This window comes from Notothenia rossii, assembly GCF_949606895.1.
Source record: "Notothenia rossii genome assembly, chromosome: 4".
Taxonomy (NCBI): domain Eukaryota; kingdom Metazoa; phylum Chordata; class Actinopteri; order Perciformes; family Nototheniidae; genus Notothenia; species Notothenia rossii.
In genome coordinates, this window is record NC_136902.1 from 23,893,755 (window position 1) to 23,920,952 (window position 27,198).

Genomic DNA, 27,198 nt, shown 5'->3' on the forward strand with positions numbered 1-27,198 from the left:
CATGTTTACCACAGGCTTTGTCATCCTTCCCAGTTTGTGTACAACAAGTGTGAGGATGTGTGTTTGAGTATGGACTGTACATGCGGTGTCTTCTGGTAATCAATCTTCTCTCAACGCTGCTTCGAGGTACACGCTTCATCTAACAGAGATTATAATTAGGCAGCCTTTTATTCTCTGTAATGTTCTGAGAGGTTTATCCTTGTGGAGAGGAACAATCAGCGTACAAGGTCCCTTGTCAAGCATCCCCACCCTCTCAGACAGTTATTTTGAGTCTTGAGGATAAAGCTGTTCTCCCACAGCGCCACAAACTTGAAAGGGATACCTGCCTCTCATACAAATGAGTGACCCTACCTACATAATCTTCCCCCTTCTGTATCATCACAGAATGCAAGTGTATTCTGACATATCCAAATTAATTCCCTTCCGTCACAGAAAGACATTTTTATTCCTGGGAAATGTTGACTTCCCCATGGGTCACTCTTACTGTAGACTTTGCCAGCACAACATGCATTTACTTTTGTAGCTTTGTGATTAACTAGGAAATGGATGTCACACTAACAATGATGCTGACTTTGTTGTTTCTGTTTTCGTTTTTTTCACCAATGCTGTATTATCCCTCCAGAAATGTATTTCATTATTTTGGGCTGTGTTATATAAATTATATTCTAAATATTTGCACAAACATAATAAAGACAAGAACACAAGAATAAGTGTAGGTTTTTTTTATTCAGGAAATACATCAACTCTTTAGCCCCTTATATTTCCTTCAATAAACTAAATGTGTTGGCTTTTCTTCCCTCTGAGTCCTAAAGGGCACCATTTTATAGGCTCAAATGATGGGTCGATTTAAAGTGAGACTATATTACTCTCAGCATTTGTTCTGGCATTTTATTTCTTATTGAATCACGTCCCCTGGGAAAATGTTGTAATGTGTTAAGATCCAATTGCACTGTGGCGTTGCAGAGTGCCTTTGACAAGTCTTCACATTCACATTTTTGCGGTAAAGTTTTTATGAAGGTCACCAACCGATTATACCTTTTTTTTGCTCATGGTTTCTGCTCACATAGACAACAGATCCATACTAAGCAGAGATGCTACTGTATAGTGATGTAACCTTCTCTTGTGCAGTACTGATTCTCCACTTGCTTCCTGCCTCTGTAAACACTCGTGTTGTACCAGGACATCAAAGCTGATCTATTTTTGTTGGTTCTCCTCCAAGGAAACGGAGTCCTGCTGCGGCCTGTGTTCACCAAACAACCCGGCAGTGTGGTGTTCCCCCTTCAACCTGGCGAGAATCGCAGAGAAGTGGTGTTCAGCTGTGAGGCCCAGGGACACCCAACACCCTTCTACAGGTAAAACCTCCAGGCATGGCTCTATGCACAACATTTTTACAATGCTGAACTTTCTTTATGCTTTCAAGGGCAACATTTGTACTTATAACAAATAGAGACTGGATTTATCGCCCTGTGCGAGCTGAGGATTTGTGGACCTTATGGCTCACTGCTGCTCACGGCCTGCAGCACTTGGCGTCACTGTCAGTGTTAATATGAGAATGATGAATTAATTGGCCTCTGTTGTTGGTCAATTGCATATTTGCATTGGCTGGTGGACATTGATCCGCTTTATAATTCACTTTGAGAGCTTCCTGTCATCCGTAACACTAACCATTTGAAAGATCAAGTGACCCAAGAGTATCATGCATCAAAACTCTTCTGCTCTCATGACAGAGATCAAGTGGAGACGAGAAACATGCGTAGTTTATATAGTGTATCGCGAGTACCAGAAATAATGTGGCAGGAGATATCCATCCTTTCTCTGCTTCAGTTACAGGATATGTACAGCATCACTGCCCACCGTAGCATAGACATTAGCACCAGAAATCTAATTTCAGTTCTAAACATTACTCAACTCACAGGGTGGACTAATGTGTGGGATAACTGCTGCTGTCATTGTCCTTGTTCAGTACACTGGCTGTGAGAGGTTGAGCACCAAGTGTGTTAGAAATAAATGAATGCCCAAGTTCTGTGCCTCCAAAATTATAACAAATGAAAACAAATGACAAACAATGATTCTCTTTAAAGTGCAATAAGCGCATAAGCTATTAATTCATAATCTATCAAACGAGGCCACATAGCTGTTGTACTCCTGTCATCGTAATTAAATGCAAATTGCGAAGCCAAGCATTTAATGTGTAATAGGTTGAAACGATCCCTCATACAACAGCATATGCGGCCGGTAATGTAGCTTGAAGATCCTTGGTGTTATGCCTAATGGGCACTAATTGAAATGAATGTACAAGATCGTATCACTTGGATCAGCTGCATATTTTTTAAGCTATCAGTCGCTATTCCTCCCACTCTGGATAGTCCTTCTTTTTAAAATGATCATTTAATTAGGTCAAATGGGCAAGTTTCTTTGCCCTTTTTGAAATCAAGTTCTGAGAGCGTGCCCGGCTCCATATCAAATCAAATGTTGCTTTAATGAGCTATTTAATTACAGCTAGTGCCACCAACTGCGGCAGTTGATATACAGTACCACATTAAGAAGTGATTTTCAGATCATAAGCTTTCATCCCTTTTTAATAATGGGCCTGATATTCAGATGGACATTGCTGTGTTGTTAGTTCAGTCAGCATGCATCATATTAGCGTCACTGCCCTGGTAATTTCCTTCTTTTAAACCAAACGCAACTTGTTCCAGCACAATAACCCATATGCTGATAAAAAGAAAAAACAGGTCTATTTCAGTGTCGTCAAGGGCAAATAAATGTGTCTGAGACTCCCCGATGACCGCTACGGCATAAAGCCCCCACTTCAAGTTGTCACCATGGCTCCTTGATTTGTCTCATCTGGAGCTCTTGGACTACTTTCAGCTGCAACACCAAATCACTAAATCAATCTAATCATCCAATCTGCCGTTGAGCACCGCTCCACTGCATATGTCTCTCCCTTCTTCAACCCAGCAACCCGCTGTCTTTGTATAAATCCTTACCCCTAAAAAAGGAGGAAGAAAGTCAGGAATAGAAACCTCAAGCTGCTATTTTCTGAGAGAGCTTTGAAAACCTAATCAAGTCTGAGGAGCTAACATTGAACTTAATTGTGTATTGTTTCCTCGATGAAAAGCCATTTATTGAGAGTTGCTAGTGTCACTTTTCTTGTTAGTCTTTGTTTACTCTCCTCCTTTTTCTCCTTTTCATTCCGTTTTAATGTGATTTGATTTGCGAATGAAAGTGCTATTTTAACACTACCTTCGCCTTGGAATTATACAGACAACCTTGATGCAATGTATCTGAATAGAAAAAGTTTCTGAATGACATTTATTTAAATTTGTTCATGTGTTTTACATTTGCTGTTCACAGTGAATAGAAACAAAGCCTTGTAGTCTATATTAAAATGTATGACATTATGATCATGCTGCATTTGTTTGAACTGCCATCATCAACTGAGCAGGTTTTCTTAGACCATAAGCATTAATTATGCAAAGTAAACACCATACAGTAAGTCTTCTAAATCAAACCACACATAGATCTGGCAAAGTTAAATGCTGATGTCTGGCAATTGGATATTGCTGGTCTCTCTCTCTTCTTCACACACACACACACACACACACACACACACACACACACACACACACACACACACACACACACACACACACACACACACACACACACACACACACACACACACACACACACACACACACACACACACACACACACACACACACACACACACACACACACACACACACACACACACACACACGCACGCACGCACACACACACACACACACACACACACACACACACACACACACACACACACACACACACGCCATTCTGTTTCAGCACTCCTGGGCCCCGATTAATTAACAATGTTCACTTACTTTCTCACTCCAAACTAGAAATTATCAAATAAGACAGAGAATTGAGGATATGCGCACCTCATGCATACTTTGTCAAAAACGCTGAGAGCCGCTTGTCACTAAAAATTATAATTGCTCGTCCAACTGAAAGGCCTGAAACTCCCTTCAATTCAATTAGCTGGTTGCGAGCAGATACTGTTCACAGCTACAGTGTTCACTTCAAACCATCACACACATACAGTGGGGCAAAAAAGTATTTAGTCAGCCACCAATTGTGCAAGTTCTCCCACTTAAAAAGATGAGAGAGGCCTGTCATTTTCATCCTAGGTATACCTCAACTATGAGAGACAAAATGAGAAAAGAAAATCCAGAAAATCACATTGTCTGATTTTTAAAGAATTGATTTGCAAATTATGGTGGAAAATAAGTATTTGGTCACCTACAAACAAACAAGATTTCTGGCTCTCACAGACCTGTAACTTCTTCTTTAAGAGCCTCCTCTGTCCTCCACTTGTTAACTGTATTAATGGCACCTGTTTGAACTCGTTATCAGTATAAAAGACACCTGTCCAAAACCTCAAACAGTCACACTCCAAACTCCACTATGGCCAAGACCAAAGAGCTGTCAAAGGACGCCAGAAACAAAATTGTAGACCTGCACCAGGCTAGGAAGACTGAATCTGCAATAGGTAAGCAGCTTGGTGTGAAGAAATCAACTATGGGAGCAATTATTAGAAAATTGAAGACATACAAGACCACTGATAATCTCCCTCGATCTGGGGCTCCACGCAAGATCTCACCCTGTGGGGTCAAAATGATCACAAGAACGGTGAGCAAAAATCCCAGAACCACACGGGGGGACCTAGTCAATGAGCTGCAGAGAGCTGGGACCAAAGTAACAAAGGCTACCATCAGTAACACACTACGCCGCCAGGGACTCAAATCCTGCAGTGCCAGACGTGTCCCCCTGCTTAAGCCAGTACATGTCCAGGCCCGTCTGAAGTTTGCTAGAGAGCATTTAGATGATCCAGAAGAGGATTGGGAGAATGTCATATGGTCAGATGAAACCAAACTAAACTCAACTAGACGTGTTTGGAGGAGAAAGAATGCTGAGTTGCATCCAAAGAACACCATACCTACTGTGAAACATGGGGGTGGAAACATCATGCTTTGGGGCTGTTTTTCTGCAAAGGGACCAGGACGACTGACCCGTGTAAAGGAAAGAATGAATGGGGCCATGTATCGTGAGATTTTGAGTGAAAACCTCCTTCCATCAGCAAGGGCATTGAAGATGAAACGTGGCTGGGTCTTTCAGCATGACAATGATCCCAAACACACCGCCCGGACAACGAAGGAGTGGCTTCGTAAGAAGCATTTCAAGGTCCTGGAGTTGCCTAGCCAGTCTCCAGATCTCAACCCCATAGAAAATCTTTGGAGGGAGTTGAAAGTCCGTGTGGCCCAGCGACAGCCCCAAAAGATCACTGCTCTAGAGGAGATCTGCATGGAGGAATGGGCCAAAAATACCAGCAACAGTGTGTGAAAACCTTGTGAAGACTTACAGAAAACATTTGACCTCTGTCATTGCCAGCAAAGGGTATATAACAAAGTATTGAGATGAACTTTTGTTATTGACCAAATACTTACTTGCCACCATCATTTGCAAATAAATTCTTTAAAAATCAGACAATGTGATTTTCTGGATTTTTTTTTCTCATTTTGTCTCTCATATTTGAGAGACAACTATGAGAGACAATATTTTTCTCTCATCTTTTTAAGTGGGAAAACTTGCACAATTGGTGGCTGACTAAATACTTTTTTTCCCCACTGATACATGCGTCTCTATCTACCGTGCAATCCCCCTCACAATACACACACACAAGCTATGCACCAAATTAGGCTTTCCTTAAAGGTGTTCACTATGTGTATGTGCTATGCTGTGTATGTGTGTACTATGTGCCAACTTAAGTTTAAAGAACTTCTAAAAACTGTATTTACATAGAACTACTGGTACGTCTACTACAAATAGCCTTAGCCATGTTGGATGATAATTTCTCATTCAAAGGGATAATGAGTGGTTCAACTGTGTTTCTACATCCATCACTGTTAGATGTGGAAATTAGGCTTGTCCAGATGCCCCCAGTTCCATAAAGATCAACACTTACAACAAATAATCAGAAATATACACATTGCGGCTTTATTCATCTGACGAAAATAAGGCATATGCAAATTCCTGTCTACACACAGTTGTATTATTGAATATACATAGCGTTGTATGCATCTGGCCCTTAGTGCTTGTCCCTCCCTTTTGATGATCACTATGATTTGATGGGGGAATTTTGATCCACGGTGAAAGGGCCTCCTTCATGTGGTTGTCATTGATGGACAAGTTGGCAAAAAAGAAAATATCACAGAAATGAAAACCATTTGATTTGCAAGAAGGCGATGTATGAGAAAAAAACTGAATAGAAATAAACACTCTTATGAGATGAGGGTTTCTGATTGCTTTTCCTTTCAGTTATATTCATTTCAGTTTTGCTAAAACACACATCAAACTGTGTTATTTATGTCTGCTCTATACAGAAAATGGCAGTTTGTTTGCAGTTTAGATGACTGGGTACTCTCTTTTTGAAATGTACAATGCGTATGACATGTTACTGGGCATCTTAACGTTCTGTGGTAAGGATCTTTTGTTGTGAATCTTACATTCTCAGGTGGAAGCTCAACGACTCTTTCGTCATTCCCAGACTAGGATCACGCTACTCTCTCATGGGAGGAAACTTACACATCAGCCAACTGAACAAAGAGGAGGATATCGGCATCTATCAGTGCCTGGCATCAAACTCCTTGGGCACCATCGTCAGCAGAGAGGCCAGTCTACACATTGCCTGTAAGTCTATATTATATTTACCAAGCAATTTGTCACTGCTAAATCATTTGTAATACTAGTTTTGTATTATTGTATTAAGCTATTTGTGTTCTTCTCATTATTAGTTTTCCTTCCGAGTTGAGTTTAGTTCACCTCAATTCAACTTGGGTTCCTTTGAGTTCACTGCTGCTTTTGTTTGCCTTGGAAAGGGAAAGTTTCCTTAAACATCAGACGTTCTGGTTCACTGAAAATATAATGACCCTGTAGGATTCTCTGGAAATTGTTTGTTGTCAGACCTGATCTTCTCCAGCAGCGACAAGAGACTCTTACAGTAGTCTGATAGCGTTAAAGTTAATTATGAGAAAACGCAAATTAACAGGCCATGTTCCTGTCACGCTGTGTTTTTGATCCTTTAATGATTGATTAAAGCTCCAGTGCTGCTGTTTACTCTGCTTAACATCTCACACCCCTGTGATGATTGTGTGGTGGGCCTTGACAGACCCCGTATAGTTGATGCTTTACAGGCTTCATCCATCACGTTTTATAAGACCACAATCTGAGGCACATGTGATCACAAGGTGAACTTGAGGCGTCCCCTCTTGATGGGCAGCTCATATCAAATGACAGCCCTGATATCTGGGAACAGATGGTGCAGCCAGATTGAATTCTGATGTCTGTTTCTCTGCCATCGACGCAGAGATGATCCTTGGCATGGAGAGCATCCATCTAGCCACAATTTGGTGCTTCATTGTCACAAAGCAGCATTAAATCTTCAGCATGTAGTACAAATCGGTGCCCTGGGCTGCCAGCAGGCTGTTGATCATATTCACATTTCCTATCAATTTTGGAGGCCTGATCTGGGCTGTATGTCATTGTGATTGGTCTCATCCATTGCCTGGGTCTGACCTGGGTCCTGCTGCTTTTGTCAACAGATGAGGACAAGCATCGGTGCTGATGTGTCATCTGTCTTATTTATTGCTTGTGGTTTAACTTAATTAAGTGTTCTCTATGATTGAAGGGGCCTTAGGTCAAGGGAATAATTCATGGAGGAGCAGCCTGTTATGAGAGTCAGTGTCATGTCATTTGTAACAGACTCGGACTCAGAGTAGCTCAATATGCTTTTTCAAACACCAAGGGACTTGCGTCGTTCTCTGTGCTGTAATAACGCTGTGAGAAAAATAGCAAGATAAAGGCCATTAAAGAAGGATGAAACATGATCTACAAAATATGCAATTTTATAAAGTGTTTAAAAAAACAAATATACCATAATAACAGCATACTCAATATCAACCATTGTACTCCTCTGTAATATATTCTGGGAATAATTCATTGAAGTCCTTATACTGTACATTTGGTGAACTAAAACAATGTGGAAGTTCTGCATCACCTAATGATGTCCTGTAACTTTGAATGTCCATTGAACACATGTGTAGTGCATACATGAGAGTAAAGATAGCCCACATTTGTAATCCTCTGGATGGATGATATAACACTCTCTGTTACCATCTGCTAGGGGTTTAAACCACTAAAAGTATAAAGGTTCTTGATCCTGTTGACAATGCAGACTTAAATATTTAAAAGGCTCTGCTTGCATGCTGAGAGTGCTGGAAGGAATAATCTAGTTGGAGATTAGGAAACTCAATCTGCTTCGATAACCAAGGGATGTTTTTGGTGTAAGCGTAAGGATTTTCGCTGATGCAAGATGCAACATTATACAACCAATTGGAAGGCCTGCAATGCCGGCAAAGTGTAAAGGGATGCCTGTCCTGAAAGGAACATGCTACAGCCTAAATGCTGTGCTACTTATAGAGCCACGAAGAGTAACACAGTGTTTAACGAAGGGTGAAATAGCGGTATTTATGAAAGCAATGCAGGATGTGTCTCCCTTGTATCTTGCTGCTGATGATTTCTCCTATCATATTCGGTTCTGTGATTGCACATAATTCTTACCAGCTTTACTGCCTTATCTGTATAATTACTTTGCAAGATTTAGATCTCCATTTTTTTCTTGCCTCTCTCATTTCCATCAGCTCCATACTCTTTATTCATTGCTCTTGCCTCAGGTGAAAATGTAGCCTGTTTTGAGCTTGAGAGCATCAGAGGAAGGGACAATAACATTTTCCATCAGCACTGTGATGCTAAGTGCTCAATCTGCGTTTCAAATTCTATTTTAAGAGAAGATGGCTGCAGGTTTTTTCTGAATGCAGTCCTTCACAACAGCGTTGTAATTGTCAGGAGACACCAGCGGTATAGCTCTGTAGGAATTAGGCCCCTTTGATGTTTATCACTGATCAAATGTCAGGTGTCACTCACTGTTGGGGGTTCACTGCATGGTGCTTCTCTGAGAACCGGAGAGCAAGTGAGGGAAGACCGGAAGACAAAAATGAGGGATAATTGTTTTCAACCGTCTACCAGTATTCATTTATTTTTCACCCTTATGGTTACCACATATGACAACTTGTTGATTGCAGCTTTTTTATTTTAAATATTCAAGTAGACAGGGATTAAGTTTACAATTGTACCATTTGTCATCCATTTCCTTTCTACTGTACTGTATGTACAGTAGCTGCAAATAATATGTGTTTTATTAGAAAATAGACATTTTAGAGCAGAATAAACTTGTTATTTGGGAGGTGAGAAGTCTGTGCAAAATGGTGCTGTCCATAAATCAGGAGTATCCAAAGTGACAATGAATCAAGTGTAGCAGATTGTAAACTTTGCCTGTTTTTAGGTTTTAGGTGGTCATGTTTGTATATGTTTTTATGGAGAATGGTTGATGTTAAAATGCTGCATTGGATCCTTGAAATATCTTAATATTGTCATAATTAATTATCTAGGTGGGCCATTGGTCAACATTCCATGCGAAACATTTTTTGGTGTTGCCCATTTTCCTGCTATTGCCATTGACCAATACATGTTTTTACATTTGATAATATTTTAATCCTACCCTTTGTACAGCATATTTCAGGCAAGTTACAAAAAGAGAGTTCCAGTGCACATTTTAAAGACACAAGCCATTGTTGAAAAAAACCTCAAACATAAATTCAGTTGATGGCTTGACAGAGAGACATTAGTCGACCAAATGAGTGCAGTGGTCGGAAGAGATTGGGAACTAGCTTAAGAATTGTTGTTGGTTTTGAGTGCAACTATAATTTGATTCAGTAAAGTGTGTAGAGAGCACAACAGTGGGAGAATAAATCTGACATGTCCTTGGCTAAAGCATAACCGCCCCATACTTTACCTTTTTATCAATTATTTTTATTTTGTCTCATGAATTTTAAATGTATTAAAATGCGTTTCTACCTTTTTTAATGATTCAGGCAAAGTAAGTGGTTCCGTAAAAAGTCTCTATAGAAAGATGGCATTAGCAGGTGAAGATGGAAAATTAGTGAATGTCATCCCATTTAAATTGGATCGAAGGCTCTTCCCATTTATTGTTAAACTACAGATGGATGGGAGGTGACTAACTCACAGACGGCCTTGGCTGTTTCCACTTTCCAACTACTTTGGTTTGGAAAGAAAAAGTAAATGCCTCTTTTAAATCTGATGTGTTTGGCACTTTTGTCAGATTTTTTTATAGTTTCCTTATATTTAATCCTTAAAGGATAGCAATGTTAGTTCGCCTGCCATTCAAATATGTTTTAATATTAAAGAGAGATTTTGTACTGGTCAAGTGTAACATTTGTCCCAACAACCTTGGTTATTGATTGATGCATTCTATTAACCTGGTATTTAATCTAAAGCCACCATTTGGTTCACTTTACTAGTTGCATTAATACCACGTTTTTCTGTCAAAGCTCAAATATCCCAATAATGTTATTTTTGGTGAATTCTACCCAATGCCTCTTTGACTGGTCGGCTCTCATGAGAAATACAGAATAACCCATAATTGAAGGAAACGATGCCATAGCTAGAGAGCTTTAAAAAAAGCTCACTTTGGAAAGTTTTTAAAACTCTTTATGCCTTTTGTCCAAATGGTTATGTGACAAATGTAACCATATCACAAATTGCCCTCGAGCTCACACTCCAGCAGAATGGGGCAATTTTGCTTCTCTCAAATCGCCTCCTATTCATTACAATGTGTCACATTGATGTAGCTAGCACAAAAATGCAAATTCACATCCAATTTCATGGATCTGAAAGCACTCAAAATAGCCTGAACCCTGCCATGGAGAAGCACATGGCGATGCGGAGCCGTGATGGGCTTGATAAGATGATCCACGGGGCGCAGAACAGCTTGGGTTGTCAGGCATTGTTGGCTTTTACTGTGTCTAGCTCATTTACGCCCCGCCATACTCCAAAGGAATATTGATCGGGAGAGATTCACTCTGTGTGAGTTAAGCGACTCTGATATATTCTAATATGTTAACCTGATTTTACAGTCAAATCTGGCCCTTTTTGTTGTTCACAGCATCTTCTGATGGAAAGGGCATGGCAGGAAACTTCTGGTGCGATATTTCATTGTAGTGATGGTAAAATATTTGATTTAACTCACTGTTTCTAAACAAACGTTGTGCTCGCTTGACCAGCCACACATACATAAATGCTTGTTAAGAGCAGGTGCCTCTCATGAGCTGTTCCACTCAGTGGGAAAGAGTGGATATGAGTGGTTGTTGCATAGTCATTTGTTTGCAAACCATTTTATTTGTGAATGAAGTCCTTTCTTTTATTTAAAGTTCAGAATTCTCTTTACATCTGCAGCCGATAAACTGACAGTAAACAAGTATTTTATTTATTTATTAAAATGTATTGTAATATGAGTATTTTGCAATTCAAAACAAATGACATCTATGCATGCAAGATAGAACATTTATCACAGCTTTTATTATATGTCTCGGTAGATCTACTGTATAAACTGTATGTACTGGATATGTTATGAATGTGGGAATGTATATGTACATTTTATTTTATTTTGTCCTTTGTTCATTGTGACATACATGTTTTGCTCTATTTGTTTTAATGCATTATTTCGGCACTTTGTAAAGCACTTTTTGGCTATTTTTGACACGTTCTGTACCGTATTTTTCCGGACTATAAGTCGCACATGTGTATAAGTTGCTCTTATCAAAAAATGTGTCATTAAGAGAAAAAAAACATATATAAGTCGCTTCGGTATATAAGTCGCATTTATCTACTGAAGTCTTCATCATCTGTGTCCAAGTTAAACACTTTCGCTAACTCTGGCAGAAGTGTTTAACGGAGCTTACACACGGCGGCGTACGTTGAAACTGGCTTACACACGGCGGCGTGTCTGACGCTCGACCAACAACCAATCACATGAATCTCCCGCCCCGGACAAACAAGCACACGGTTTGATTGGCTAGAGCTTGTACTGGCATATGATTCGATTGGCTGACGGTTCCGTCGAAGCTTCAAAAGTAGAACATTGCTCTACTTTTGAAGCAAGCAACGCTTACGGGCCGTCCACACACAGGCATGAAAAAAATCTTTCAAAGCTTTGCCCATTCACTTGAATGGGGTGACGTAGAAGATTTTTAATCTTTGCCGAACTGCATTGTGGGGAGCGGAGCATGGCTTTGCAAGCATCGTGAGCATCAAAAGTTGAGCAATGTTCAACTTTTGATGCTCCCAATGCTTGCAAAGCTGGCATCAGCCAATCAAATCCCGTTTATGCAAATCCCGCCAGTGCAAGCGCTAGCCAATCAAACCGCGTGTAATGTATGCAGATACCGCTGCAGTCTTTTCCATATGTTATAAAATGGAGGATAAATTAATCATCGCTGTAGGAAATGTCCCGGTCCTTTACGACTGCTCTCTGTTCACCTACCGGGACCTAAACCGGAGGAACCAGGCATGGAGGGAGGTGGCAGAGACAGTTGGTGAAACTGGTAGGTTTTCACCTGTTTGGAGAGTTTATATCCAGTTTACTTAGTTTTAACATTGAATAGACAGGCTTTGTATGCCGGGGGTGGGCGGGAGATTCCTGGGAGATTCCTGATTGGTTGTTGGTCGCCTTGGGCGTGTGAAATCGCCAAGCTTCAGATACGCCCAGCATCGAGGTTTTTCACGATTTTTTTCATGCCTGTGTGTGGACGGGCCGTTACACTTTGCTCCGCGTGACGTCAGCCCATTCAAAGTGAATGGGCAGAAGCGTTGAAGCTTCAACGCACGCCGCCGTGTGTAAGCTCCGTAACAGTGACACAGAGTTGTCGATAAAGCAGCATGTCCTGCTCCGGGCTGTCCTCAGACTCTCCATCAGAATCAGCTCCAATTAGACCTTTCTGAATCCCGACAGGATGGTGTCGGTCGTCACTGAAGCCCATGCTGTGTCGATCCATCCCACAACATCCTGGAAAGTTGCATGACTCATCTTCCCGGTTGCCGTGACTTTTTTCTTCTTCAGTGGTACAGCAGTTTTCTGTTGTCACGATTGTATACAGTGCCATTGATTGATTGATTGATTGAAAAGTTTATTAACAGCTTGTATATTGGGTAAAGTACAGTACAGCTCAAAACATACAATTGTTAAGGGGATGCAGACCAGAGAAAGACTTTCGTCTTGTTTACATCAGGGTCCCCCATTTCCAATTCATCATATCATTTAAGACATATAAGACATATTTGACATACAGATGGCTTATTTACAATTTACATACAGGTGTTTTTTTACATACAGATGGCTTACTTACAAATTTCATTTTAGATTTCGTTCTAATACATCCTAACCGGACATTTAAGACATACCAAGTCTACAGATATACAGTTAGTAACAGAGTCTAAAATGCGAGTATATACATAGATGGGGGGGGAAGCTGTCCATTGTACGACAGGTTGAGATTTGTACCATTACCAGAGCCAGTTTTGCAATGCTCTCCCCCGAAGGTGGTCTTTAAGAGAGGTTTTGAAGGTAAGTATAGTTTTACTTTCCTTTACAGTAGTGGGAAGAGCGTTCCACCTTGATGTGGCATAATTGCGAAACGTGTATTCCCCTTTTTTTGTGCCAAATCTGGGTTTTACATGATTTGTGGAGCTCCCTCTGGTGTTATGATCATGATATTCCTTGACCTTTGGGAAGAATGTTGACATGTACATGGGTACCATAGAGGTGTATTGGATCTTGTAGACCAGGCCCATTGCAAGTAGCTGTACTCTGTCATCTACTCTAAGCCATCCTAGGTTGTCAAAGTGGGCAGAGGTGAGGTGGGTTCTAGATGAAAGGTCAAGCAGTAGTCTGACCAGTTTATTTTGTGATGTTTGAAGTTTTATTTTTAGCGCCTTGGAGGTGCTATGGTACCATGACGTGCAAGCATAGTCATAGTACCCTTGAATGAGTGCTCTTGCCAGAGTTTTCAGGGTGTTGTTGTTTATCAGAGAGGAGATGCGGTATAGGAATCTAGTTCTTTGATTGACTTGTTTTATTACATTGGATGCCATTTTGTCACAGGAGAGGTTTGCCTCAAGAATAGATCCTAGGTAAGTAATTTCCTTCTTACTTGTGACAATAATGTCACCCACTGCAACTGAGAAGTCGTCGGTTTTGCTGAGATTAGGTTTCGAACCGAAGAGAATGGACTCTGTTTTACCCAGGTGTAATGATAATTTATTATCGGCGAGCCAGGTGCAGATTCTGCCGAGCTCGGAGCTGAGGGTTTTTTCAACCTGCAATCTGCTCCTGTCAGAGACCAGCAGGGCTGAGTCGTCCGCGAACAGGAACAAGTTGCAGTCACATGCTGATGACATGTCATTTGCATAAATTAGGAACAGTAACGGACCTAATATGCTTCCTTGTGGAACACCACAGCTCACTGGGAGGGTGGGGGACAGAGTACCGTTTACCTCCACCATCTGTTCTCTCCCCTCCAGGTAGGATTGCATCCAGCTCACCGATAGTTTATCAAAACCAATTGCTTTTAGCTTGTCAATCAGAATGGGGTGATTGACAGTGTCGAAAGCCTTTTGCAGGTCCAGCATCACCATGCCGCAGTATTTGCCCTCGTCCACCTCTTGTTTGATGTGATCGTTTAAATAAAGAAGGCATGTGTCAGTGGAGTGGGATGTTCTAAAGCCAGATTGAAATTCATAGATTAGTTTCTTGTCTGCGAGGTACTTTTCGACCTGTTCATATACTATTTTTTCCATGACTTTCGAGATGGAGGTAAGTATAGAAACAGGGCGGTAGTTGCCTGGGTCCAATTTGCTGCCCTTTTTGTGCAGGGGGGTTACTCTTGCAATTTTGAAGTCTTTGGGTATTTTTCCCTGTTTTATGGAGAGGTTAATTATGTGAGCTATGACTGGTGTGATGGCGGTTGCTGTGTCTCTGAGGAATTTGGAGGGGATATTGTCGTGGCCAGTGGCCTAGTTGGAGGGCACTCAGTTTAATGAGTATTGGCCGGAGTTTGAACGCAGTCAGATCAAATTCAATATAAGACACTTTCGGAGTATAAGTCGCAGGACCAGCCAGACAGGTAATAAAAAGATCGCGATTTACTGTATAGCCGGAAAATACGGTATACATAATTACTTGAAAAAAACTATGATGATAATAAGTCTAGTTAAAAAACATAATAATAATGAAGTTATTCGATTGTTTGAATTGATCAGGTAGCTTACTCTGAGGGCAGTACACACACTTATTTTCTGTCTTAATCCACACACATATTGAGCATAAGAAATGGTACAGGTTGCGTCACAGTTGAAAAACTGACTCTGCAGACGACCAACAGTAGAGAGTGTATTATTTCTTATCAGCATTCAAAATACCACTGTGCACAATATTAACTCAAACCAAACAATTCACAACATCAAACCATTGTGAGACGGTGCTCCTGCAGCTGCCGTACTGTCTGACTCAACAGGTAGCGGCCCTTCCAGAGCAGCTTCTGTTTCATATTTTATCAGATAGCTGTTTGCCTCTCTAAGCCAAAATACTTGCAGCTGAAATAATGAAGCAACTTAAAACAAAAGAAAGCTGCAAAAGGCTCCTTCATTTTGAGATGAACTATTGCGGTAGGGATATCAGTGTGCTCTGTCATTGATTGGAATGTTGTAAATGTTTTATCATGGTCGACATAGGACGAATCCTCCTGACTTCACCAGCACCACCTGCAGATTTACAATTGTGGTTTTGAGTGAGTATAGGCTTTCTAGAAGCAGACATTTTTACATGTCAAAGTATAAAAAAACAGAAACATAAATGTAATTATAAGGGACAGCAGGTGCTTGGGTCCTGGTATTTCGTATGATGGTTAAATATAAGTAAGATGTGTTGGGCACTCGTGAAAAGCAGGTTATATGGAGGGAAGCTGTGCATAGTTAAATCAACATGCTGATAGAAATTGCCAATAAAAAACAATGGGCAATTTTGAACAGAATGTATTAATAAATAAATGAAATTGTCTTTATGATGACTGTATGCTTACTGAAATGACTTATTCTGTAGGTTAGCATGCTATGTGCCTATTATTCTAACACAATTTAGCCACAGTTGCTTGGCCTACGAAACTCAATCAGATCTACAGAGCTAGTGTGCAGGGAGATAGAATAAATATTGAACTGCTGAAACTAGAATGTATCTAGCCAGTGTACAAGCTATTTTATACAGCATTGGTTTACACCGTGACGATGACAGTATACTTCACTTTGTAAATGTGGGCATGTTAATAAACTGATTACCACAAAGCATTAAAGTGCAGGCTCACAGAACTGTTAGTGTGGCTTTGGACTCCAAGTCTTGTTTAATTAAATCAGTTTGTAAGTCTAATATATTTTTTAAAAACAGATCAAATAAGAGAGTATTTATATGTTTTGATCAGCGATTTTGTTTCTCTCTTATACTGGTTCTTTGTATCTGCAAGCAAAAACTTGTATCAACTATTGGATATGCTGACAGTCTCAAGCTTTCGACTTTGGTTGTGATAGCAAGATACAATCAAAATACAACATTTCTTTTTAGAATAGTTCATCTAATAATTATACTCTAAGCGTGAAGTTAGGCATGATATAACGTGAACATCTGGTCTGATATTGATTGTTTTTATAAACATTTCTGGCATACACATCAATAAAGTAATAGATAAATACATTTCTTACATTCGCTTTCACGTCCAGGGATCCAGAGTATACTGTAGATGGCTTGCAGTCCAGAGGGTACCTAACTGTGCTCAATCTGTTCATGCACAGACAGGCTTATGTGATTGTTACCCATGGATCAGCTATAGTCTAAAAATTGGCTGCTCAAGCATCCACACAATCTGTCTGCTCCAAAAATGAAAAAAACCTAATGATCTACTTAATAATTTGTGAAGTCATACAGAAGCTTTCCACTTAATCAATTGTGAACCATGGAAAAGCTGCTTTCGATGGTGATAATGTAAGGCAGTTCTGCTGGTTGCAGCTTTCCATTACTCACAAGGTCTGCAAAGAGCACGTACTGTTTTATTATGCAGGGGCTCATCCTGCTGTGCTTGTACACAGGAGGTGTCAGTTTTGCATTCTTTCTGCCTTTTTTAGAATTCAGTCTTGATTATGTCATTATATGGCAGCCGCATATTTGGCTGCACTGCTTGCGATATCTCCAAGAAACACAGCAGGCAAGAAAAGGCAAAGTGTTCAAGGATTGCAGGCTCTATTTGTTTTTTCTTAGCAAGTTGTCAACAAGTAATCGGTCTCCATACAAATGACGTTTCAGTCTTAGTCATTTAATTGTTACTGGTCTGTGTGCAATGGATGAAACACAGAAAGTGATAACCATACGCAATTCCAATTAAATTCACTCATGTGTGACTTATACTTGAAGAATTGCTTTCTGCTCCGGTCAGGAGTGTTTAGGTCTTTACAGCACTTTGTCTGCATTTATGCAAACATAGCGTGTTTCATGAAAATGTGCAAAAGTTCTGCATCATATGGCACTGTTAAACTCAGCTGTAGCTGTGTTCTAGACAGATATGAAATGATTGAGCAGCTGCAGATATAAAGTACATGTTTACCTCTGTAAACAACTTTGCACGTCCTGTGTGCTTATGGCTTCTTTTGTAAAGAATGAATTGATTATATTTGGCTTTGTTTCTTTTTTGGTTTCCAGACATGGAGAACTTCAAGACCCAGAGAAGAAGTCCAGTGAGGGTCCGTGAAGGTCAAGGAGTGGTCCTTCTGTGCGGCCCGCCTCCGCACTCTGGAGGTAAGACGGACTACTCTTCCATCATCCTAATCACTTACACAATCACAGCTTTTTAACAAAAACTCAGTATCAGTGAAGACTCATTTACTAATCTGGAAGTCACATTCGTGCTCCCGCCCGCAGATTTCCTGGCCCTTTGTTTGTGTTGTTGAGGTCAGTGGAGTGAGTCATTTTTACTTTAGGACACTCTGGCCTATCAGCTTGATTTTCAAAGGGGGAGGGAGGAAAGACTTTGGCATGCAGACGGAGAGGCTGTCGGTGTCTGGGCCCCTGCCAGGCTGAGTAATGGAGCCTCTCTCTGAAGGTGCTTTGTCTGCTTCACATCAGTACTTTGCATCAATGACATTATCATTGAGAGTTAGCATCCAATGTTATTAACTCCTACACAGGGTTCTGGTAATGGATTGTAGTTCTAGCAGCACGGCAGAATGTAATTCTCCACTTTTGGAGAATCAGGATGTAATGTAACATACTGAACACAGCAGGGGGGGGGGAGTGGTTTCAGCCATTATTTCTGAAGATCAGCTTTAAAGAGCGAAACGAGCGTCTGTTACTCTAGTACTCTTTCATTAAATGTGTCAGATTAAATTAAAATATGCAATAATCAAGATCAGTGCATACGAGAAAATAGCTGCATTAGAATGTGCTAAAGACCACCCAATGTCGGTTTTTACTGACAAAATATCGCGACCCTGGACCACCTTAGCTTACACTTATTATATCATACAGAGTAACCAAAGTGAATATTTCTTGCTATAAGGTTGCTATCCATCAGGAAGCATCTTAAAAATGGAAACCCTTCAGGTGCTGTATGTTATATATGTCATACAAACAGATTATTGTTGGTATTGTTTGTCTAAACTTTAGTCCAGTGTTTCTGTGCGAAACGGTTGAGCTCCAACAATGAAATAGAATGTTTTTTCATCACTAAGCCACCGGCTCACCTTAGAATAATGTTTTGTTTGTAGTCCTTTGTTGTATGCTGTGTTATAATGAGACATCTCACCTTGTGCTTACAAGTGGAGCTGGAACAATGAGCCATATGCTTACTTTTGGCAGCCTCGTAGTGTAATGGCTTTTTTTTAAACCACATCCCCCGGTGGAAGATTTCCAAACGCCAAAACACTCCAGCCGGCTCAAATCTAAACAAAAAAATATCAGCTGTGGTGCGCTGTGTCATGACATTGCCCAAAATATGTAGACCATTTAAATTCAATAGTTCATTCATTATCTCTAGGTAAACCACACTGTTTCAGTCAGGTCAAATGTGCAAACATCTGTCTAATTTACTTCAAGAAGCTTTATTTTTTGGAGGCAATTGTGCAGGCACCAGGCGAATATTTACAATTTGGGAGAGAGTGCATGGACAAGGAGTTTGGCACGGCCTAGACAGTGCAGAAATGAGTTGACATTGACTGACTTCTTCTTGGAAACATTACCTGCTGTGCCAATTCATTATGGGTAGTTTGCACATACTAACCAAACAGGCTGCAGTACAGTACGACACGGCAATCAGAAAGGGAGGAGATATTCAGTGACCAAGCATTCATTTACTTGATTATGTATTGAGGTATTTAATGAGTCACCTTTAAGGCACCTTCGAGACAAGACAATAATCTAGATTACTTGCGTATTTAATGAATGCTGACATCAGTTTAGGTTATACCATTTAAGCACAGCTTGATATTGTTTATTGTTAAGTTTTGAATGTCGCATACAGTTGTTTGATTTGTTCTAATCGATTGAGTCTCACATAGTGGATTTGCTGGTTTACAAAGCATGAATATCTCAATAGCAACTGCTCTTGTTTCTTTACATAGCAAGTGATTGATTTCTTATTCTCCTATTCTTATAATGTGCTAACAATCCTTACAAGCTGAATCCAGAAAATATTACTTAAAATGTGATATGTAATCTAAATTGAAATGTAATATTAGCAGTGTGTGCCAGTTACGCATAGTCAAACAGACCATTTTGAAATAGATTACTTCCCAGACACCTGAAAACAAATAGAAGATGTTGGTTTGCAATTGTCTGAGGACACATGACACAATAACAACTATTTTTAAAGAAATACATGTATGGCTCATGTCACCTGGTTCTTTCGTGATGGGAATAAAAGAAAACTGAAAGGGAGCTATAACCTTTAGGCAATTGTTCACATTTCCATTCACAAACCTCGAGAATTATTCAGGAAGGCTTCAGCCAGGCTCTAAAAAGGAAAGGAAGTATTGAATGGCCTTGTCCAGGCTCATAATACAAAAATCAGACCTGGATGTTCAGCATTGAAAAGCACATCTGATGATGAATCTCATTGTATTCATGTTAACAGCAGGAGGGAGCTTCACCTCTTTGAAACACATCACATGTGTCCTTTCAAAAACCTTTGAACTCACCTCCTCTAATCGTGTAAATCCATTTATTTTTCGTTCTGACTCATGGTAGTCATGTGTCACACATTTTTTATTTATGGCTGAGGAAATGTAATGTTTGACCTTTTATAGAACTGGTGGTTTTGTCATCTTTCATTGCCATATTCTTGTTCGATAAGGGGATTTCAGGACACCATTGCTTTATATTGGCATTAAAAATGTAACACGTCTTATTATAAACAACATTTCATAAAATTCAAGAAACTCCCCGGGTTCTGATGTTACATAAACTCCAGTTGCTTTGTTGTGACTGCAATCTTGCATATTTCACAACTTCACACTCCACAGATGTTTACCAAGATGAATGTGTGTGTGTGTGTGTTTGGGTAGAAATTTGACTAAATCATCATGAGATAAAATATCTGGCTCTTGATGTTTTTTGCTCTAGGGAAATGTTAATAGACTCTTTCAATAATTCTCTTAAATAATTCATGTTCATCTTGTCTGTCATTTGTCACCAAAACTTGCTTCTTTTTATTTAGACTCCAAACTCCCTGTGGACCTCCCTCCAACAGCATGATGCTGATCATTTGGGACTAGGGGAGGGGTTGTTGTCAGTAACTAACACCGTTACATTGCACCTGGCCCATATCTGTCACATGCAGTCTCATAAGAAGCCCTTACCTGCTCTTAAAAAGGAACGATAGCTTCATCCACGCTCATACAGAGTCTGTACAGTCGGCCTGTTATATGTTCTGTCATCATCATTTCATTATATAAGATTCAGAGAAAAGACTAATGTTCCATATTGTCAATGAGCTATATAAACTCCTACTATAGTTGGCTTAAGTGCTCTCTCTCATTGCATGGACATGTTATATCAGATAACTGATAAAAGGATTCAAGTTTAAACATGCTGGATAGCTATGGCTTTTGCTGCGTTTTCCATGACCCAACTTTCTATAAAGCCCCTCTGTCTTAAAAGTTTAATTAAGAACATGGATGTAGGGACAATGGGCTTTACTCCAAAATATAGAACCTCTGCCTAAAACGATGGTACAAAAGTTTAACATACAAATCCGGATCGGAAATCCCCCAAAAAATGGATGCATTAAACTTAGCACCCAGAAGCTAAAGAGAGGAAAAGTGATTTTCAAGTCGACCTTTACACATTTTGTGCTTATAAGTTATCAGAACTGATCATGAATGAAACATGCAAGATACAATGGAGCACAAGGATTTTAAAATGGTAATATTAGTATTAGTGCTCTCAGACTGTCGACAATCATTTGATTTGGGTGAATGGAACTTTAATGCTAATCATTTTTATATTCATTCAAACTGGGTCAGATTGCTTCCCTGCTGTTTTGCCCGTACCGAATAAACACAGCCAGAGCATGCTTTTGTCCTGCCGACCAACAGCATACAGACTGCTTTTATGTGTACCAGCATCCCCTTCCTCCTTCCTTTTGCGATGGATCATAGCTTTTCTCTAGAGACCTTGCAATGTGCTTGGAACGATCCATTTTCTGACAATATATTTGGCAGCTGTCATCTCAGATTATGCCTATTGATGGAGATGCTGAGGATGCTGAGATGTGCTTTAGGATGACTCATCTCCAATTTTCTAACATATTTGCTGAAAAAGCATGCCCGACCGTATTTGCTATGGTAATGATGCACTCCGTCTAGTTTTTGTTATATGCTGTTACAACCAGACATACACCCACACACCTCACCGTCACATTGTCTTGTCCTCATTCAGCCTCCTTCTAAGAGTGCAAATATTAATGGCGATGCTGCACCTGGTCACAGGGCTGCAGCTAATGGCTGCAGCTAATGGTTATTTTCATGATCCATTCATCTAATGATGATTTATCATGAATAATTAATTTATAATTTAGGCAGTAAAGTGTTAGCAATTTAAAAAATACCCAATTACCAGGTTGTTTTGTCTAAGCAACAGATGCATATTATTCACAGAAAAGATGGAAAAGCTGAACCATTTTCTTTTCACTTGAGAAGCTAAAACCATTATCATTACTTTAATAATTAATATAGTACCTGACACAAATGTGCCTCACTGTGGAGGAAAGTAAATGTATATATAATGTATGTTTTGCTTAATATTGACGCATGGTGATAAAAAAGCATAATTGCTTAAAACAACACTTAAAGAGACATTAAAGGGTTAGCAAATACATAGTACATTATCCAATTAATTGGAAGCACTATTAATGTGTTGTTGCACTTTTGAAACACAGAATAGCCTGACCGTCACTCTCACAGTGTTGGAAGTGAGAAACATGCTCTCATACAGTGAAGGGAGACAGGACATCATTCACGATCAGTGCAATACTGATCCTTAGACAAGGATCTGCCTCATCTCCCCTTTAAAGGATTTCAATATCCCATGAATGATTCAGAGGCCATTATTTCATTTTAACGATGCCTCAAAACCCTCATGACAGCTGCAGGAAGTAGTTTGGTGCAGTCAGAATGCTCTGAAACTGTGAGATAGTTTAGAGTTGCACTTAAAGACCGACACAAATAATATCAAGTGTCCAAGAGGAGCTGCCGCGGTGTTGTTCCACTGCACGGTACTGTATTTTATTAGATGTCAGTGTGTGTCATCTTCTGCTTTGAGAGGATCTGAATGACTGTGCTTTTGTACTGCACCTAATGCATCTGACCTCCTTTCCCTAATGGAAACATGCCTTTTAGATTTATTCAAGGCTGAAATCACTTGTTCTCTCTTTGCAGAGCATGTACCTCAAAACAGAGGCTGTTCGTCAGCTACTAACAAAACACATAGCTTGCAGGAATTTCTCCCAAGTGCGTGACCTAAGCCATTTCATAGAGTGAACTTGTTGTGTGCTATGAATACAGATAAGTAGCCCTGGTTAAGGGCTGAGACTATCTAGGGAACAGACTCACTAGTGCAAACTTTAGCAGCGGCTGTGCCTGTACCTTTCTTTGATAAAGTACACACTTCGCCAAGAGCCACTCTGGATTCAGCATGTCCTTGGCCTGTCATGTTGCATTTATCTTCCCTCCTCTCCAATCATTAAGGGCGAATTGATGCTGCCTGTTCATTATACAAGGGCCAAACGGAAGCACAATGAAAATCTGCCACTCACTGTCAGTCATGATGGCATTATTCCATTAGCACCCATCTGCAAAAGGCTCTCAAGTCAAGTCATCAAATACAACCATTGGTACTTTAGACTTCCTATTTCCTGCTTCCTGTTTCTCACCATAAATCTTTAACTAACCAATTAGTAACCTCTTATTTGCTGTTGTTCCAGTTTGTCATGCCCTGCACCTTTGGAAGATATTGTTTCAAAAACAGACATTAAATATACATGACCTTTTCAGGATGAGAGCTGGAATATATTATTTAGTGGAGAGAGGATATTACAGCTGTTCCCTCCCTGGGTCGGATGGATCAAGCCAAGAAGTTATGGTTGATACAATTGATGGAGACTATGATGGAGTTCATGGCTGGAGAAACCACAAGGGATGAATATTGAACATTGAAATGCAGCTCCTCTTATCACGTCTCTAAAAAGTCATTCATGAAACCGTTAAACTTAGGAAATGCCCACAGATGAGGTGTTGGATGAGAAGACCATTTCATGTTTTTTTTTAAGGCCAAGAGACAGTTAGCTATGATTGGTATAAAGACTGAAAACGTTAGCCTGGCTCTGTCCAAAGGTTAACAAAACATTTAAAAACAACTCTGAAAGCCCACTCACTAATTAACATGTAATTTCTTAGTTGTTTATATCGTTTGAATAATTTTAGATATTTTTTGTATATCAGTCCCCTCTTGCTGACAACAACTGTTCCCATCAACAAACTATTTCTCCCTGTGATCTGCCTAAAACCGCAAATGTTTTTGTTTTTGTATGTCCTTGTACGATATTGAATTAGTTAGCCATAAAGGTGGTATCAGTTTTTTTTTTACTTTGGACAGGGCTACACTAGGTGTTTCCCAATGTCTCCAGTCTGTATGGAAAGCTAACCATCTGCTGACAGTCCCCTCATATTTACTGTACCGACTTAAGAGTGGTATTGATTTCCTTATCTAACTCGGTCACAATGAGATAAGCTTGTTTCACAAAATGTCTTTCTTTAAAGCCAATTCACATCAGTCAATATGGCTGTATGTAGTTAACAGCCGAGTGTGGCTCCATAAACTCTACATGTTTGTAAATATGACTTGTATAACTTCTGAAATGTAGCACATTGTAAATCAGGAAACATTTATTAGCACAAACATCCAGGCAGATGTGATTACACTGTCTGATCCTTGGTTTCTATCTCATGGTGTGTTCTTGGGAGGATCACAAGGACATGCCGTCCTTTACAAGTCCAGTCTGCATACAAACACCCACTCAGTAGTTGTTGAAAGACCCACTCAGTAGTTGTTGAAAGACCCACTCAGTAGTTGTTGAAAGGAGCATTTCTCACATGTGCATCACAACTTCTCAAGATGTCACTTTGTGATTTGCAAGGTTTGCAGTCGTATGTCATGGCCTCCACGTACTCCTGGCCCCTAAAGAGCAGAAGTGAAGAACACTGAGTCAGTAGATGAGTGTCCAACTCACGTCTCAATTATTCCCTGCACTGTAGTGCCGAGTCATCGTTTAGACAAGTTTTTACCAACGGCCAAGATTGCTTTTGGGACAGGGATGCAATATGGTCCAGAGCAATCTATCCTTGTGTCAATATGTCAAAACACCATCATTCCTTTTTATAATGCAGCTGATTGTTAGTGCATAGCCTCTCTGTTTGCACTCCATTTATCTGATAGTATTGGGAGTCTTTCCCAGAAGTTTGTGTTATCATGGAGGATTAATAGTAGAAGGTGATCCATACTGAAAAACATGATGTATAATACATAGGTTGTATTGGGAAATAAACTGTTTCTTATGCAGGATCTTCCACTTAAGGGATGATTTAAGGTCCACGGCTGCTACGTGACAACCATAAAGAGAAATTCTTGTTTCTTTTTTAAGTACTTCTAATGTCTCTGTGTTTTCAAGTAAATCATAAGAAGAGGTATGAAATGAAAGAGGAAATAAAATGGGGCAAAATGTAATAAAACAATACAAATACAATTTATCTATCTATTGAGGAAAAAGCTTTGCGTTATGTACTGTATGGAAGTGTTGGAAAGCTCAATATGCTTAAATAAGAAAGGAATCACAACAACAACAACCAACATATCATCCTTTGGGATAATGGATCATGCATTGATGTTCAAGATTGGTCATCGCAATGTATTTGCCGGACATTGTTGCATTGTGTTTCATCAAGACTTGAGACTGTTTCCACTATTTCGCCACCGCAGAAAAGACCTCAACATTTCTGCAGTGAATGTACATTTCTACTTCCCTGAAAGTCAATCGTTCATATTCTGAGCAGCATCACTCCAACAAAGTGGAGCTATGAATTTGTTATTATATTAAAGGCATTTAACCAACAGTGAGTAAGAGTAATTGCTCTTCAATTATAAATTGTGTTTTTAATCATAGAAGGCTGGCACTCACTCCAATCTACTAATTGCTTTATCCCTGAAGGCATCCACTCACACCAAAGTGATAAGACTGCTGATGAAGCACACATAACCTTTACATGGGTATAGATGATGGTATATAAATACAATATCGTCACCTTCTTAAACTAATGGCCTAAGTCATATTTGAAAGTTTTAAAAAAAACTGAAAAAACTGAACCAAATATAGAATATATGATATATATTAATTATTTCACACAAAAAGGTTATGACAATATATGACTATTGACATACAAATAACACTGTCTATCAATTGTGTAAAATAAGAGGATTAGATGACTTAGGCCAATTTACGAACATGTTGTTGTGACTTAGGCAATCTTAAACCTGACTTAGGCCTTATTACTTCTGGAGTAAGTGAGTTAGGCAAAACAGTGCACTTCTCTTTTCTGCATTACTGTGACAGACCATGGGGCTGGGTCAGCCACTAACAGTTTAAAATGCTAGAAGAGCATACAGAGACTCAGAGGGCAGTTTGGGTTGGTCATTTAATTCAATATAGCAAACTCAAAAGGTACAACTTAAATCACTCTTAGCTAAATAAAACAAAAGGCAAGTAAATCAAACGCTGAGGAGGCATGTGCCTCTCCTCACTATTCCCTCCAGCTCTTCTTTGCTGTGTTTTGAATTGCAGCTAACCCTTTTCCATTTAAAGGTCCCATGTCATGGCCATTTCTACTGATCATTATTCCATTGTTGAGGTCTACTAGAGTAGATTTACATTGTTCAATGTTCCAAACTCACATTGGTTTTCTCACACAGCATCTCTGTATAGTATGTGTATTCACTCTCTGTCCTACACGCCTTGTTGGAGCTCCTGCCCCCCCCCCCCTCCCTATGAGCCCACTGTGCTCTGATGTGTGAATATGTGTTACAATGGCGTTTGTTAGCAACCAGAAATGAGAAACAGATGAGAATGCTGCGTGGGGTCTGGGTGCCGTGTTGGCGAGACGTTGCGGGGCTCGCTGCTCCGCCCTTTGAGACTCGAGGAGCCGACAGTGTGAGCTGGATTACTGGTGTCGTTTCCTGGTTTCTTGGTGGGGTCTGCGAGACAGCGAGACACGGCGAAACTCAGCCCGAACTCAGCCTGAGCACACACACGTGAGTGTGTGGCGAACTGTGAGTGGAGATCCACACAGCTGCGGCTGAGTGTGCTGGCGAAACTCCGCGGAGTATTGCGGCTGAGAAAAGATAAGGCTTGAGTGAGTGAGTGAGTGAATGAGTGTGCGTGTGTGTGTGTGTGTGTGTGTGTGTGTGTGTGTGTGTGTGTGTGTGTGTGTGTGTGTGTGTGTGTGTGTGTGTGTGTGTGTGTGTGTGTGTGTGTGTGTGTGTGTGTGTGTTAGTGTGTGTGTGTGTGTGTGTGTGAGGAGCTC

General features: G+C 40.1%; 1 protein-coding gene across 1 annotated transcript in view; it reads left to right on the forward strand.

Annotated features, from left to right (window-relative positions):
- Nucleotides 1-27,198, forward strand: part of cntn3a.1 (contactin 3a, tandem duplicate 1) — an 87,380-nt gene that overhangs the window by 18,217 nt on the left and 41,965 nt on the right. Inside the window, exons 3-5 of the mRNA XM_079675426.1 lie at nucleotides 1,220-1,352; nucleotides 6,578-6,753; nucleotides 17,774-17,869. Coding sequence (XP_079531552.1) covers nucleotides 1,220-1,352; nucleotides 6,578-6,753; nucleotides 17,774-17,869 — 405 coding nt within the window. The remainder of the gene's footprint in view (nucleotides 1-1,219; nucleotides 1,353-6,577; nucleotides 6,754-17,773; nucleotides 17,870-27,198) is intronic.